This window comes from Ziziphus jujuba, chromosome 2, assembly GCF_031755915.1.
Source record: "Ziziphus jujuba cultivar Dongzao chromosome 2, ASM3175591v1".
NCBI lineage: Eukaryota > Viridiplantae > Streptophyta > Magnoliopsida > Rosales > Rhamnaceae > Ziziphus > Ziziphus jujuba.
The window spans coordinates 4058115-4072676 of record NC_083380.1 but is presented as its reverse complement, the minus strand read 5'-3'; the positions used below and the strand labels follow the sequence as shown (position 1 = coordinate 4072676).

The following is a 14562-nucleotide window of genomic DNA, read 5'->3' as shown; positions in this document are numbered from 1 at the left end:
TAGACCTTATCATACTGCTTCCAATTGTTTGAACAGATATGATCCTATAGATGAACCTGGTGAACACCATAAAGCTAATATTGCCCATAAAGTTCAAGAAGAACCCACATTCTTTGCAGATTCTAGAGCTACATCCCACATGACTAATGACCAGGTACCTTATCAATTTCTAAACCTTACAAGGGATCAGATGTTATCTATGTGGGTAATGGGACAGCTTTATCAATTTCCCATATTGGAAACACTGCACTTAAATCTCGTCAGAAAAATATTTCTTTAAAAAATGTCTTGGTAGTGCCAAAATTGACGAAAAATCTACTTTTAGTTAGTAAATTGACTGATGATAATGCTTGTAATGTGGAATTCACCTCTTTTGATTTTTTGATTAAGGACCTCAACAATCAAATAATAGCCAAAGGGCATAAACAAGGTAGATTGTATGCTTTGAATGATGACAGCTACAATCAAGTGTTGGCAGCAATAAAAGGTGGAGGTGGTTCATCTGAAATATAGCATCTCAGATTGGGTCATTCAAACACTCGGTTCTTACAAATCTTAGATATAAATAAAAATATTTCTGTTTCAAGTTGGATAACAAATTCCTCTGTGTGTGAAAGTTGTCAGTTAGGGAAGCACCGTAAACTTCCTTTTGGTACTTCCAATAATCTTTCTACTGCTCCTTTGAATAAGATACACTGTGACCTATGGGGACCTGCACCTGTTTTATCTACTCAAGGTTTTAAATATTATGTTATTTTTATTGATGATTATAGTAGATTCACTTGGTTTTATCCTTTAGAAAGGAAATCAGATTTCTATGATACTTTTCTCAAATTTTAAAAGATGGTTGAAAATCAATTTGATAAAAAAATTAAAATCTTTCAAAGTGATGGTGGCAGTGAATTTCAATCACAGATATTTATATCTCATTTGGATCATTGTGGTATTCTTCATCAAATTTCTTGTCCAAGAACACCACAACAAAATGGTGTTGTTGAATGAAAGCATCATCACCTTGTTGAAACAAGTTTGACTATGATGTTTCATGCTAAGATACCACCTAAATATTGGGTAGATATTTTTTTGACTGCTACATATTTGATAAATAGACTGCCAGCTTCTTCTTTAAAAATGGAAATTCCATATAAAAAATTATATGACCAATTGCCACATTATATGAGTCTTCGAGTTCTGAGCTGTAGATGTTATCCATATCTGAGACAATCAGAAAATAGTAAGTTTATGAAGAAAACTTATCCGTGTATTTTTATTGGCTACAGTCCTTCTCATAAGGAGTACAAATGCTTGGATCCAAAGACGAATAGAGTATTTATTTCAACGCATGTTGTATTTGATGTAACATTATTCCCTTTCAAAACTAATATTTCTTCTATTTCACCGGAACCTCTTGAACTGACCACTTTCTTTAATGTTGATGAGTGGTATGCCACACCCAAGGACCAAGGCTCACACGACACTTAAATCCAAAATTGGTCACCCAACCCCTTACCCAACAGTTCATACAACAAGAACTAGTCAACAGCACCTATATTACCCACCAGTTGTTGTGATGAGACAACCCACTTACAACCTGTCTTCTCCTCCTCGCCTACCAAGCTGCTACCCTCCATCCCAATCGGTCCCCACTCAAACACACACCCCCATGTCACCTACCTCCTGTTGCACTACATCACAACCGGTCCCCACTCACCCACAATCAATTTTTGATCAGGTGCCACCCTCACCTACAACACCAAACTCGAGCTTCTCTTCTCGTGACTTCTCACATATGCCAACCTCTTGTTTCTCTCAAACTCACAGCCTCACATCCCCACAGTCTCCTACAACCATCACAGTTCCTCTTAATCCCACTCAAGACATCTCCCCTCAATTATTTCTGGACTTAGATTTCCCACCGCTACCATCTCCTTCCCTTCAACCTTCCATTCAACCTCATCACCCCATGCTCACACGCCATTAGCTCAAACAAAACCCCCACCATATCATTGAGCTTCATCCTCATAATAACACCAACACTGCTATTCTCCTTGAAACAATCCTTGTCCCTTTCCCAAATCAGTCAAGACAGCCCTTACTCTCCTTGAATGGCACAATGCCATGCTTGAAGAATTATCTGCTCTTCATGCCAATGCCACTTGGGTCTTAGTACCTCGGCTGATGAATGTTAATGTGGTCGGTTCCAAATGGGTCTACTGTGTGAAATACAAAGAAGATGGTTCTTTGGATCGTTATAAAGCACGCTTGGTGGATAAAGGTTACACGAAAATTGAAGGACTTAACTGTGATGAGACTTTTAGCCCGGTGGTGAAACCCACTTCTATTCGGTTGATCATATCCATTGCCCTTTCCTATGGGTGGCCAGTTAAGCAAATTGATGTAAAAAATGCCTTTTTGAATGGGCATCTTAAAGAACAAGTTTTCATGGAGCAACCTCCTGGATTTGTTGATCATACCAACCCAGATTATGTGTGCCTTTTCAAAAGATCTCTTTATGGCCTCAAACAAGCTCCTAGAGCTTGGTTTGATCATCTCTCACAATGCTTACTCGGCTTGGGTTTCCAGTGTAGTAAAGCTGACTCTTCTTTGTTTATGTTTAAAAGTACCACGGACATTCTTCTTCTCCTCGTTTATGTCAATGATGTTCTCTTGACAGGTTCTAATGCTTCTTTACTTGCTGCTTTGGCCACCCGCTTAAACACTGATTTTGCTCTAAAGGATCTTGGTTCTCTTCGTTATTTTTTGGGTATTGAAGCTCGGCCTTTTTCTGGTTGTTTGTTCTTATCTCAAACCAAATATGCTCATGATCTTCTACAGCAGGCCAATTTGTTAGGCGCTGCGCCCATGGCCACCCCAATTTCTGTCAAACAAACCTTTCACAGCCATGATCATCTTCCTATCAATGCAACCGAATATCGAAGCCTGGTGGGAGCACTTCAATATCTCACATTTACACGGCCGGATATTTAGCAAGCTGTTAATCATGTGTGTCAGCATTTTCAAACTCCCCAACAGTAGCATCTTAGGGCCGTTAAGCGTATCCTCTGATATGTTTGTGGTACCATGGTCTATGGTTTACGTTTTTTAAAACAAAGCTCCAATTGTCTTCAAGGTTGCTTTGATACGGACTGGGCTAGCTACCCTTTAACCAGACGCAGCAGTACGGGTTTTTGCATTTACTTTGGTGCCAACTTGATCTCTTGGTCCTCCCAAAAACAACCTACTGTTGCTCGTTCAAGTATAGAAGCTGAATATCGAGCCACAGCCTCCGCTGCTACCGAACTCACTTGGATCTCTCACTTACTGCAAGAAATCGGTATCTCGTATGATAGGCCACTGAAGCTGTATTGTGAAAATCTTAGTGCTCTTCATCTCACCATCAATCCAGTCTTTCATAATCGAACCAAACACTTTCATTTAGACTATCATTTCATTCGAGAGAAGGTTGCCTTTGGAGAAATTACCACCCAGTACCTGCCATCTTCTTCTCAGATTGCAGATCTGTTTATAAAAACTCTCAGCCGTTCTCAATTTCTTCATTTTTGTGGCAAACTGGGAGTTCACAAGATCCCACTTGCCAGTGGGGGATGATAAGCTGACTGTGCTGCAGCCATGTCATCACATAGCCACATCATCATACAATCTGGATCAACAAGAGTCTACTTCAAACAAATCACCTCCAAGTGATAAAAACAAAACTAGTGCAGGATAAATGTTATCACCGATAAAGCTGGTGTAGTTGGTGTAGTTATTTGTCATTGGTAATCCTTATTTTGCCTTTTTTTTTTTTTTTTTTTTGTAACTAACGTATGGTGAAATACTTGTATAAATAATGCTGTAAAAGTCAATATTGTAAGCAAGAAAGAGTAGTAAACAGTTAAGTAATACAGTATACACAAAGCACATTTTTTGTTCCTTTCTTGTTTTTTATCAATTTCTTATATAATATATCTCTTATATAATTGATATCAAAATTTGATTAAAAAACATATACGCAACTTCGTGTGTGCCATTACTTATTGGTTTTGTTGAGGTTTAAGATTTCACCCAAAAGATTAACACAATAAGAAGAGTACCCCGAACCTCTCAAACTAAGGACTACTTGCCCATTCCATTTTGGCACCCCTTCAAATTGACAATCCTACAATCCAAATTTTGTCACCATCTCATTGTGATCTCCACCACGGCTATGTGGCCTCACCGCATCACCTAGGGAGCTTCAATAGCATGGTCCCCTCCATGTGGTAATATCCTGCGTAATCTCACTCAAAAGTACCGACTAATTAGTTAGCTTTTGGATTGCTAATATTCTAATACATTAGTAATTCAAGTTGACTTTCCTTTTTCTTTTTTCTTTTTTTCCCTTTAAAAAGAAAAAAGTAGATATTCCAGCTACCATTTCTGAGTTTTATGTATGACTAGAATACAAATAAAATGCTGAGCATTTAAATCTTAATATATAAATTTATATAGATCTCTAACAAAATATAATATTAAAACAAATATTTTATGGTCCTGGTTATCCAAGGACCATGAGAAGAAGTCTACATTTGAAAAGAAAAATATAAGTTCGACCTTACGAGTGACTTAATTTTATGGATCAATTGATTTATATATATATATATATGTTTGCGTTGACTAGAAAACACAAAAGGCCTTTGTGGGATTATTAGCCTTGATTTCCTGATTGGCATTACTGGAAAAGGCAAATAAACCAAGGATGGTCAAATGGCTTAAAGAGTATATGCATGTGACCTGATGAGTTGAATGAGTATGTGACTGATGTGTGGGACTTATAATAATCCCATCCACAAAACAAAAGTCGATCCGATCTAATATAGCATGTTTTAATTCTTCTAAATGAGGTAATTTTACTTGCAATATCATGTATTATTAAAATATTAATTTCAACATCCCAACTTTTTCATCAAAATCCCCCATTAAAGTTTCCTTTTTTTTTTTCTGTTTTTTTCGCCTAATGTCTAAGAGTGATTGTTTTTTTAATTTTTCCCCCTTTAAATTTTTCACCCAAAAAAATAAAAGTACCTTCATTTGTTTTTTTGTTTTTTTTTTTATTGTTTTTTTAATTTTTCCCCCCTTAAATTTTTCACCCAAAAAAATAAAAGTACCTTCATTTGTTTTTTTGTTTTTTTGTTTTTTTTTTGTTTTTTTTGTTTTTTTTTTGGGAAAGAAAATGAAAGAAATAAATGTAGGTAACCAAACAACAGAAAACAGAGTGCAAGTTGCAGAGTGCTTTTCAAGGTGGACTTTCACTTATCAAACACTTTCAACATGAAGTAATTAGGTAGAGTGCTTTTCAACATTATTAACTACAAAGAGGATACATCTTTAAACTTAGACAAGAAATTTAAAGCACAACTCAGTAATAACATTTAATTTCTTGGTGCAGAAAAATGAACAATATTGCGGTATCCTATTTCAACACTAGATCCAAATAGGATATTTCTATCGTAAATTTTTGGAGCAGAGCACAATGAACAATGTATAAATATTACCAAAAATCTTGTAATTAAAGGGTTATATTGCAGTTTAGGATTTAACAATTAAATATGTATGTGAATGTTTCTATTGTTTTAATCGATCGATCTGTATGAAACAAATTAAAGTTAGTAAAAGCAAAGCAATGCTGCTTTATGAAACATACAAATTATTAATTGCTGGCCGGCAAACTACATTTTGGTTCAGAATCTTGCATACATAATAATCAATTCTTATTTTGTCATTTTATGGCCAACAATGTTTTAAGCCTTGACGATTCTATCTTTGAGATTCTATGAAAGACAACTGTCATACCGAACTCCATTGGCAACTTGAAGTTTTTTCTTTACCTTAATTTGTCTTTCATAAATGCCAGATTCATGACCTAATAAGTCTTTGAGTTTTCTCTTTAATTTGCAAATTAAAGTGCTTGAATTAAGTGAGTTTTTCAAATATATATCTTCATTTTAGAGGGCCGAAAAAAGAGAGACTACTGACAGTTGAAAGTACAATTAATGGCAATAAAGTTCAGTAACAGTATTCGTACGTAGGCTTTGGTTTGGTGATAAAACCAATGAGAAAAGCTTCTCTCCTCCAGTTGTAATGTTGATTAAAAAAAGAAATATTGGTTCAATAACTTACATCAAATGAAAACTGGCAGCTAAGAATAGACAATTCTGTTAGACAATAGATATATAGTTCTGACCTGAATACAGAGAGGAAATAAAGCTTGGCTTTCAGTAAATAGATCTCTAACAAGAGATATTATTGAAATATAAATTTTAAGATAGTGATACACATTTTCATCACACATTCATCGGGTACATGCATCAATTATATATATAGTCAGTCTTTTATAAGGTCGCTTTTTCTTTTAAAAAAGAAAAATTCAACAACCATTTATTAAAAAAAAAAATAAAAATTGACCTTGTAAAAAACTTAATTTGTTTGGCCATAAACTGATTAACATTTGCTTTGTGGTGGTTAGACACCACAAAAGGTCTTGATAGGATTATTTAACCTGGTTGCCAGATCAGCATCAAGGAAAAAACGAATAAACTCAGGATGATCAAATGGCTTATATAGCAATGGGTTTTTATCATCTACAAGTTCTTCTGGTACTTGTATGACTCCATTGTTGAAAGTAAACAACCCTAGTGAGTATCTTTCCCCACTTCCTGACATCGTCACTCGATGGTTGCAAGCTTTTATCCTGTCATTGCTCCATACCTGATTCATAAATTAACCAATTAATCAATAATTAATATATCTCAAATTCATTAATTAAATATATGCTTACATCGACCAATCTTATAGTTTTAAAATAAAGACTTTGGGTTGTGAACCATCAATTCGACTTGAAGTGAACCTGGCTATATATATATATACGCACACACTTACCTGCATTGCTTCGCTAGCCAAGAACACAAAGTGTGAAGGTTGGGGTTGAATTGCAATCCAGGTTCCATCCTTTGCTTGTACCTCCAATCCAGGAATATCAATCTGATGAACTATAGTTGCAAAGCTAAGGTCCTTATGGGATTGAAACCTTATATTGGTCGTTAAACTAGCATCCTTAGGCTTCAATTTCAGGAATCTAAGAACATGACTATTGGAAGCAGCAAAAGAGGCATAGTGTTTCCTTGCACCATAGCTTTCGAACACCATTTCATAAATGAATTCAATCAAATCTCCTAATAACTTGGCATAAGAATTAACAACTTCGCTGCAGAAACAGTTCAGTATTAATTTATGCATTCAACATAATTTAATTAATTAAAAATTAAAAAAAAAAAACACTAACTTTTTTATTACTTACCAGAGCTGGTCCTTTCCTGCAGGCCACATGAGATTCATGAACTTTTGAGTTTCTTCCAGGGATGTTGCATTGTCAATGCCTAAGCCTTCAAACCTTGGCATATTCGGATCTGAAGGTCCAGTATGGTAACCGCGGTAAGGTACATGACTAGTATTTTTCATTTTGATTTCTGTTGGAACCTCAAACATATCCTTGGTTTGGCTAAAAATTTTCTTGGAAAGCTCAGGAGAAAGTTGATCATATTTTGCTATGAAACAACCATGATTCTCTAATGCATACTGGATTTTATTGCATAGTGAAAGCCAAGAAGATGAAGCTGCAAGCTTCAATTCTTCCTTCGAAAAATCTATAATAGGAATTCGAGGGAGCTCTGTTTGGGAACCCATTTTTTTTTTTTTTCACAAATAACTGTCTTCAAAAATTAAAGCTAATTAAGCGATGGATAATGCACTTTGGTCTTGTATTCTCTTGCTATTTATAGAAGTTTCCACATTTTTCTTTTCAATTTGTTTTTGTCAATAATAAAGTAGTTGATGACATATATATCAAAATGAAAAAGAGAATTTCTTAATTTCAAGTGGCACCAAATTAAATCAGGACAGAATTTCATTCAAAGGATTTTTTAAGACATGCATTAATTATATCGAAACCTTGTGCTACACAGATAGCTCCAGCCTAATTAATTTTGAAAAGACCAAAGTAATCGATTTTGCCAAAATCCAATAAAGAAAAACTAATATATGTATACATACATATATATACACACACATATATATATCTTTTGATGAATTAGTCGCCACTACAAGACACACTATCCCTCTAAATCTCTTTATATGAACTGAATGAAGATGCTTTGCTTTGTTTTTGTCCACCCTTATCCATGTTTGGCTTTTTTAATCCCAACCGTAGATCATCGATTTCATGATTATTATCAAACCACTTCATCAAAAAATAAATTACCCAAAACAAAAAAACAAATTCAATTTAAACATATGCTGAAATATATTTAAAGTGTTAATATAACAGTCATACACAAGCAGACACATACACACACACAAAAAGCAGAATGTCTAGGATTTATTTTTTATTATTATTTTTTTTCCCCTTCAAAATCAATTCATTTTGTCACCACTCCAAGACTAGCTCCCTCTCCTCATATAGCTCTCAGGTTAATATGCCAAATTAGTTAGCGTAGTTTAAAATTCTCTTGGACTTATTGATATATAGTTTTGACCTCAATACGTAGAAAATACAGAGCGTTTCTTTCTTAAAAGACCAAAGTAATGGATTTTGCCAAAATCCCAATAAAGAAAAACTACTATATATATTGTAGAGATTCAACCTGTGTATAGCAAGCAATATATATATCCACGAGCAGCACACAATCTACAAAAATCCACAAAAAAGCAAATATAGATGAAATAGAAGATGTCATAACAAACCCATATGAAAAATCTAGAGAGAGAAAGAGACAAGCACATAAATATAAGAGGAGAGAGAGCGAAAAACACACAAATGTTTTTACGTGGTTCGATCAAGGTGATCTATGTCCACGGGCAAGCAAGAAGATGATAATTTTCATTATCTTGAAGAGATTATAAGCTTAATCACCAAGAGCATGGTACCATTGATGGGATTTTAAAGAACCCACTGTTTCTCTATCTAAAACCAGTAGAAAAGTCCCCTCATCTGTTCTGGCTAGAATTCCTAGGATAACATATCATTAAAGAAGGGCAAAATCATAATTTTGTTTTTTTTTTGTTTTTTTGTTTTTTTTTTTTCTCTCCTCTTGCTTTCTTCCTCTTCACTTTATCACCAAACATCATCCCATCAACTCCTCATGTTCATCATTAATTTAGAGTCACAAAAACAACATTTCTTCACCTTGACTCTATATTTCACAAACTCTTCAAATACTTCCCATCACTCCTTGCTTGCACACACATCCTCGTCATTTGGTTTGCACATTGCTTAGACTCATACAAAGCCTAAGCTTCTTTGTTGGCACTATCTTGGTCAACATATTTGCTGGATTCTTTTCACGCGCAATCTTCACCAAATCCACTTCATCTTTGTCAATTAATTCTCGAACAAAGTGGTGCTTCTTCTCGATATGCTTTGCACGATCCGAGAAAGCTTGATTCTTTGCCAAGCAGATTGCACTTTGGTTGTCACAATGCACAATGACTTGGTTTTGGGGAACACCAAGCTCATTTACCAACCATTTTAACCATAATGCCTCCCTTGTTGCTTCCGTTGTAACACTCCGAGTACACTGAAAATTTCTCAAATTTAACCAAGGTTGACTGGGTTTGACAGTTGTTGACGGGGAAGGGGGCAAATGTTAACTTTTTGCTCCTGGTGGAATTTCACATTGACTGAGGTCCCGTTAAAAAGCACACATTGGCACGAGTTCATAGAGTAGTAGCACGTCGAAAACGGAGTTACGGTTTGAAAGTTATGAGCAAAACAATTTGAGGTCCAAATTGTCTAAAAGTGTCGGGTTGACTTTTTATTTTTGGGGATATGAGCTTTGACTCATGTACAGATGTGAAGTACTTGTCGGTATGAGTCCGTAGACAAGCGGCACACCTGATGTGGACATTTCGTTGAAAAGTTATTGATCTATAAAATTTTTAAATACAGTATTATTTTATATTATTTTTAAATATGTTAACAGTGTGCCACGTGTGACTTAAGAAAGGGTGCCATGTGTCACAATGAGGAGATGCCACATGTCAACCATATTAAATACTATATTATCTTAATATTATTTATTTATTTTATTATTTTATTATTTTTATTATTTTATTATTATTATTATTATTTAAAAAATTGTTTGGTATTGATTCATTAAGTTTCTTTTATTGTTATATTATTAATATTATAATTGTGTGATAGATTGGGTCACTCACTGAGATGATTAGCATCTCATGTTTTTAAATTCCATTCCCCTAGGCCCAGGTTGGGAGACGTTGATCGTCCGGGGCGAGCCCGATGTCTCAGTTCATTGCCGAAAGTCCAAGAAGTATTTCCGCCCTTTTTCCTCTCCATCTTGTATTGCTTCATCTGTCATCGTATTAATTTCATAATTATTTGTATGATGCTCTATATACGGATTGGACAGATATTTGTTTAATTGCTTACTGATTCCCTGTTATTATTTTGGAGTGCTGTAAATTTGTGGAAACAAATTGTTGTAAGGTGGGAGGAATAAGGGAATGTTTCTAGAAGTGTTTTTCACGCAGGAAAAATTTTGTGGTAAGTTCTACCCTTAGAGGAGATGCCGCCGGATTTTCGGTTGGAAGGTTCGGTGGTATTTTCCTGGGATCAGGATTTGTCTAGGGTTCCAGTGAGGAATTTTAGATGGGTCCTGACATCCATGACCGCCATATATTCCGCTTCGGTACTTGAGAGTGCAACCACCGGTTGTAACGATGCTCTCTAACTAATTGTATTACCCCAAGCTGAAAATATATAACCTGTCAAGGACTTTCTCTTGTCTCGATCACCACCAAGGTCCGCATCACAATATTCGACAACACAATTACCATTACCATTGTTCTGATTAGATACAACAAACCAAAATCCATGGATCCCTTCAAATACCTTAGAATCCATCGCAAAGCCTCCTAATGTGGTTTGCCCGAATTACTCATAAATCTACTCACCGCACTAACCGCATGAGTGATGTCTGGTCTAGTACACACCATCAAATACATGATGCAACCTACGGCACTTACATATGGCGTCTTAGCCATGCTCTCCCTCTTTTGTTCATTTTTTGGGCATTGCTTGGATGACAATTTGAAGTGGGGTGCTAAAGGCACGATCACAGGATTTGCATTGCCCATGTTGAACCTCCCTAAGACCTTCTCAATATACTTCCTTTGAGAGACAAATATCTCCTTACTCTCCTTATCCGAAATATATCGATCCCCAAAATTATCTTGGCTTCTCCAAGTTCTTTCATCTCAAACTTAGAACTCATCAACTTCTTTAAATTATCAATCTCATACATATGTTTGCACGCAATCAACCTATCATCAACATACAACAAGAGATAAATGAACTCCCCATTCGACAACTCTTTGTAATACACACAAAGATCAAACGTGCTCCTCTTGAAGCCAGTACTAAGCATAAACGTGCCGAATTTCTTATACCATTGCCTAGGAGATTGTCTCAAGCCATAAAGGGATTTTTGAAGCAAGCATACCTTGGCACCCTTTGCATATCCTTTGGGTTAAGCCATGTAAATCTCTTCCTCAAGGTCTCCATGCAAGAATGCCGTCTTAATGTCCAATTGATGCAATTCAAGACCCTTGTGAACCACAAGTGATAACAAGATCCGAATAGAAGTGTGTCTCACCACCGGAGAGAATATTTCATTGAAATCCACTCCCTCCTTTTGAGTATAACCCTTTGCAACCAATCAAGCTTTGAACCTTGGTGCCTCAACTCTGGATACACCTTCCTTCTTCTTGAACACCCACTTGCAACCTACAACCCTTCCACCTTTAGGCTTATCTACTAACTTCCAAGTTTGATTTCTATGTAAGGAATCGATCTCCTCATCCATGGCTGCCTTCCACTTTACCAAATCTTTTGAAGCTAAAGCTTCCTCAAAAGTGTTAGGCTCCGAGTCCATTTCTTCCGCAACTTTGAGAGCATATGCAATACAATCTGCAAAACCATATCTCATCGGTGCCTTAGACTATCTCCGTTCTCTATCGTGAGCCAAATTGTAATCATGGAGGTTATCAACATTAACCACCTCCTCATCGGTATGATCAACTACCTCATCAACTTGTTCTTAAGCCACTTGTGTATCACGGTGCTCCTCATGAGTCACTTTCTTCCTTTAATTATCCTCAATCCTAAGATCAAATAACACCTTGACAACTTCACCTCCACTCGAAGATTCTCCATCCTTCACCAACCTAAGCATCTTCTTGAACACCACATCCCTACTAATCACACACTTCCTTGTATTCGGATTCCAAAGTCTATAGCCTTTGACACCTTCTAGGTACCCCAAGAAAATGTATTTCATAGATTTTGGATGTAACTTGCCTTCATTTACATGAACATACGAAGTGCAACCAAAGATCTTAAGATTACTTAAATCCGGTGCATGCTTGGACCACTTCTCCATTGGATTCTTGAACTCAATAGCACTTGACGAACATCGATTGATCAAGTACACCGCGGTATACACCGCCTCCGTCCATAAACTTCTAGGTAGCTTAGCATTGGAAAGCATACTTCTCACTCTTTCCAAAATGGTCCTATTCATACGTTCGGCAAGACCATTTTGTTAAGGAGTCATCCATATGGTCTTGTGTCTCACAATTCCATGCTCATTGTAATAGAAATTGAACTCCTCATTGCAATACTCGAGCCCATTATCCGTTCGAAGCTACTTCATCTTCTTTCTAGTTTGGTTCTCAACCATAACTTTCCATTCCTTGAACTTAGTGAAGGCCTCATCCTTGGTTTTCAACATGTAAACCCACACTTTCCTTAAGTAATCGTCAATGAGGGTCATGAAGTACCTACAACCACCCATTGAATTCGTTCTCATGGGGCCCCATACATTGAAATGAAACATAATCCAAGATCCTCTTAGTTTGATGCACCGCAATGTTGAACTTCACCCTAGCTTGCTTGCCATAGATACAATGCTCACAAAAGTCAAGTTTCTTTGCCTTGTGTCCACATAAAAGCCCTTGTTTACTAAGCTCAATTAGCCCTTTCTCGCTAATATAGCCTAGCTTTCTATGCCAAAGTCTGGTGTCGCTCACTTTCTCATTCACCGAGACCGAAGCTTCACCTTGAACCACACTTCCATCTAGCACATACAAGCTATTCTTCTTAGAAGCCTTCATCGCTACAATTGAACCCTTCAAGACCTTCAAAGTGCCTTTCTCGGCTTTATAACTATATCCATGCTCATCCAATGTACCAAGAGAAATCAAATTCCTCTTCAACTCGGGAATATACCGTACATCCGACAAAGTTCTCACAACTCCATCATGAAGCTTCAACTTTATCATACCAATCCCCTCAACATTGCAAACTGTATGGTTCCCCATGAGAACACATCCTCCATCTAGTTCCTCAAATGTATCAAAATAACTCCTTATAGGACTCATATGGAAAGTACAACCCGAGTCAAGTATCCACTCAACACCATTGTCTCGGTCAATTACAAGCAATTCTTTGGAGCTTTCATAACCTTCCGAGGCAACACTTGCATCTCCATCGGATTGCTTCTCCTTCCCCTTTCCAAGCCTCTCTGGACAATCCTTTTTGAAATGCCCTAATTGATTACAACAAAAACATCTCATTTTGTCCCTTGATTTCAATCTACCCCGACTTTTACCTCGCCAATTTCTACTACTAGGCCGATCTGAGGTTCTACCTGTCACTGTGAGCCCCAACCCATCACTACTCTTGCCATTCAAGCTCTTCTCTGCATCCTTAGCAACTATCGCTACTATAACTTCCTTCACATCCAGGGTTTGTCTTCCATACTTGATAGTATCCACAAAGTGCTTGTTTCCTCGAGGCAAAGAATTAAGCAAAATCACCGCTTGGTTCTCACCCTCAATTGAGATTTGCGTACTCTCCATGTCTTGAATCAACTTAGTGAAGTTATCAAGATTATCACTCAAAGACCTTCCCTCTTTCATTTTGAAGCCATATAGCCGTTGCTTCAAATTGATGCGGTTTGGTACCGATTTAGCCATGTACCTCTCTTTCAAAATGCTCCAAACATCCGCCGCCGTTGTTTCCTTTGACACATTTCTCAACACCTTGTCTCCAAGACCAAGAATTATTGAACTATATGCCTTTTTCAATAATTCACTCTTCTCTCTAACATCCATTATTTTCGGTAAGTTCCCCTCACCTTCTAAAGCCATATCTAACCCTTCCTTGACTAACACCGCCTTCATTTTCATCTTTCAAGGGCCAAAATCATTTGAGCCCATAAATTTCTCCACCTCAAACTTCGTAGACATGGTCAAGTTTGCTTGGGAACACTATAATCAACCTAGCTTCAACCAAGGGAACCTCCAATTCCACTACAACAAGATAACAACAACAAGCTACATAAAAGCCCCAAATCTCCAAACTCCAATCCCTAGATTTTCACCAACCTAGGCTCTGATACCAATTTGTAGATATTCAACTTGTGTATAGCAAGCAATATATATATC

At 36.7% G+C, this 14562-nt stretch overlaps 2 protein-coding genes across 2 annotated transcripts; both read right to left on the bottom strand.

The window, feature by feature from the left end:
- Positions 1–6501: 6501 nt before the first annotated feature.
- Positions 6502–7722, bottom strand: LOC125422391 (deoxypodophyllotoxin synthase-like). Its single transcript, XM_060814871.1, has 3 exons — positions 7337–7722; positions 6919–7243; positions 6502–6747 (listed from the first exon to the last, which is right to left on the bottom strand). Exons 1-3 carry the CDS (start codon positions 7720–7722, stop codon positions 6502–6504), a joined length of 957 nt encoding a protein of 318 aa, XP_060670854.1.
- Positions 7723–9287: 1565 nt separating this feature from the next.
- On the bottom strand, positions 9288–12041 carry LOC132800661 (uncharacterized). The gene is made up of 4 exons (XM_060814870.1): positions 11785–12041; positions 11556–11660; positions 11250–11376; positions 9288–9611 (listed from the first exon to the last, which is right to left on the bottom strand). Exons 1-4 carry the CDS (start codon positions 12039–12041, stop codon positions 9288–9290), a joined length of 813 nt encoding a protein of 270 aa, XP_060670853.1.
- Between the last annotated feature and the right edge of the window lie 2521 nt (positions 12042–14562).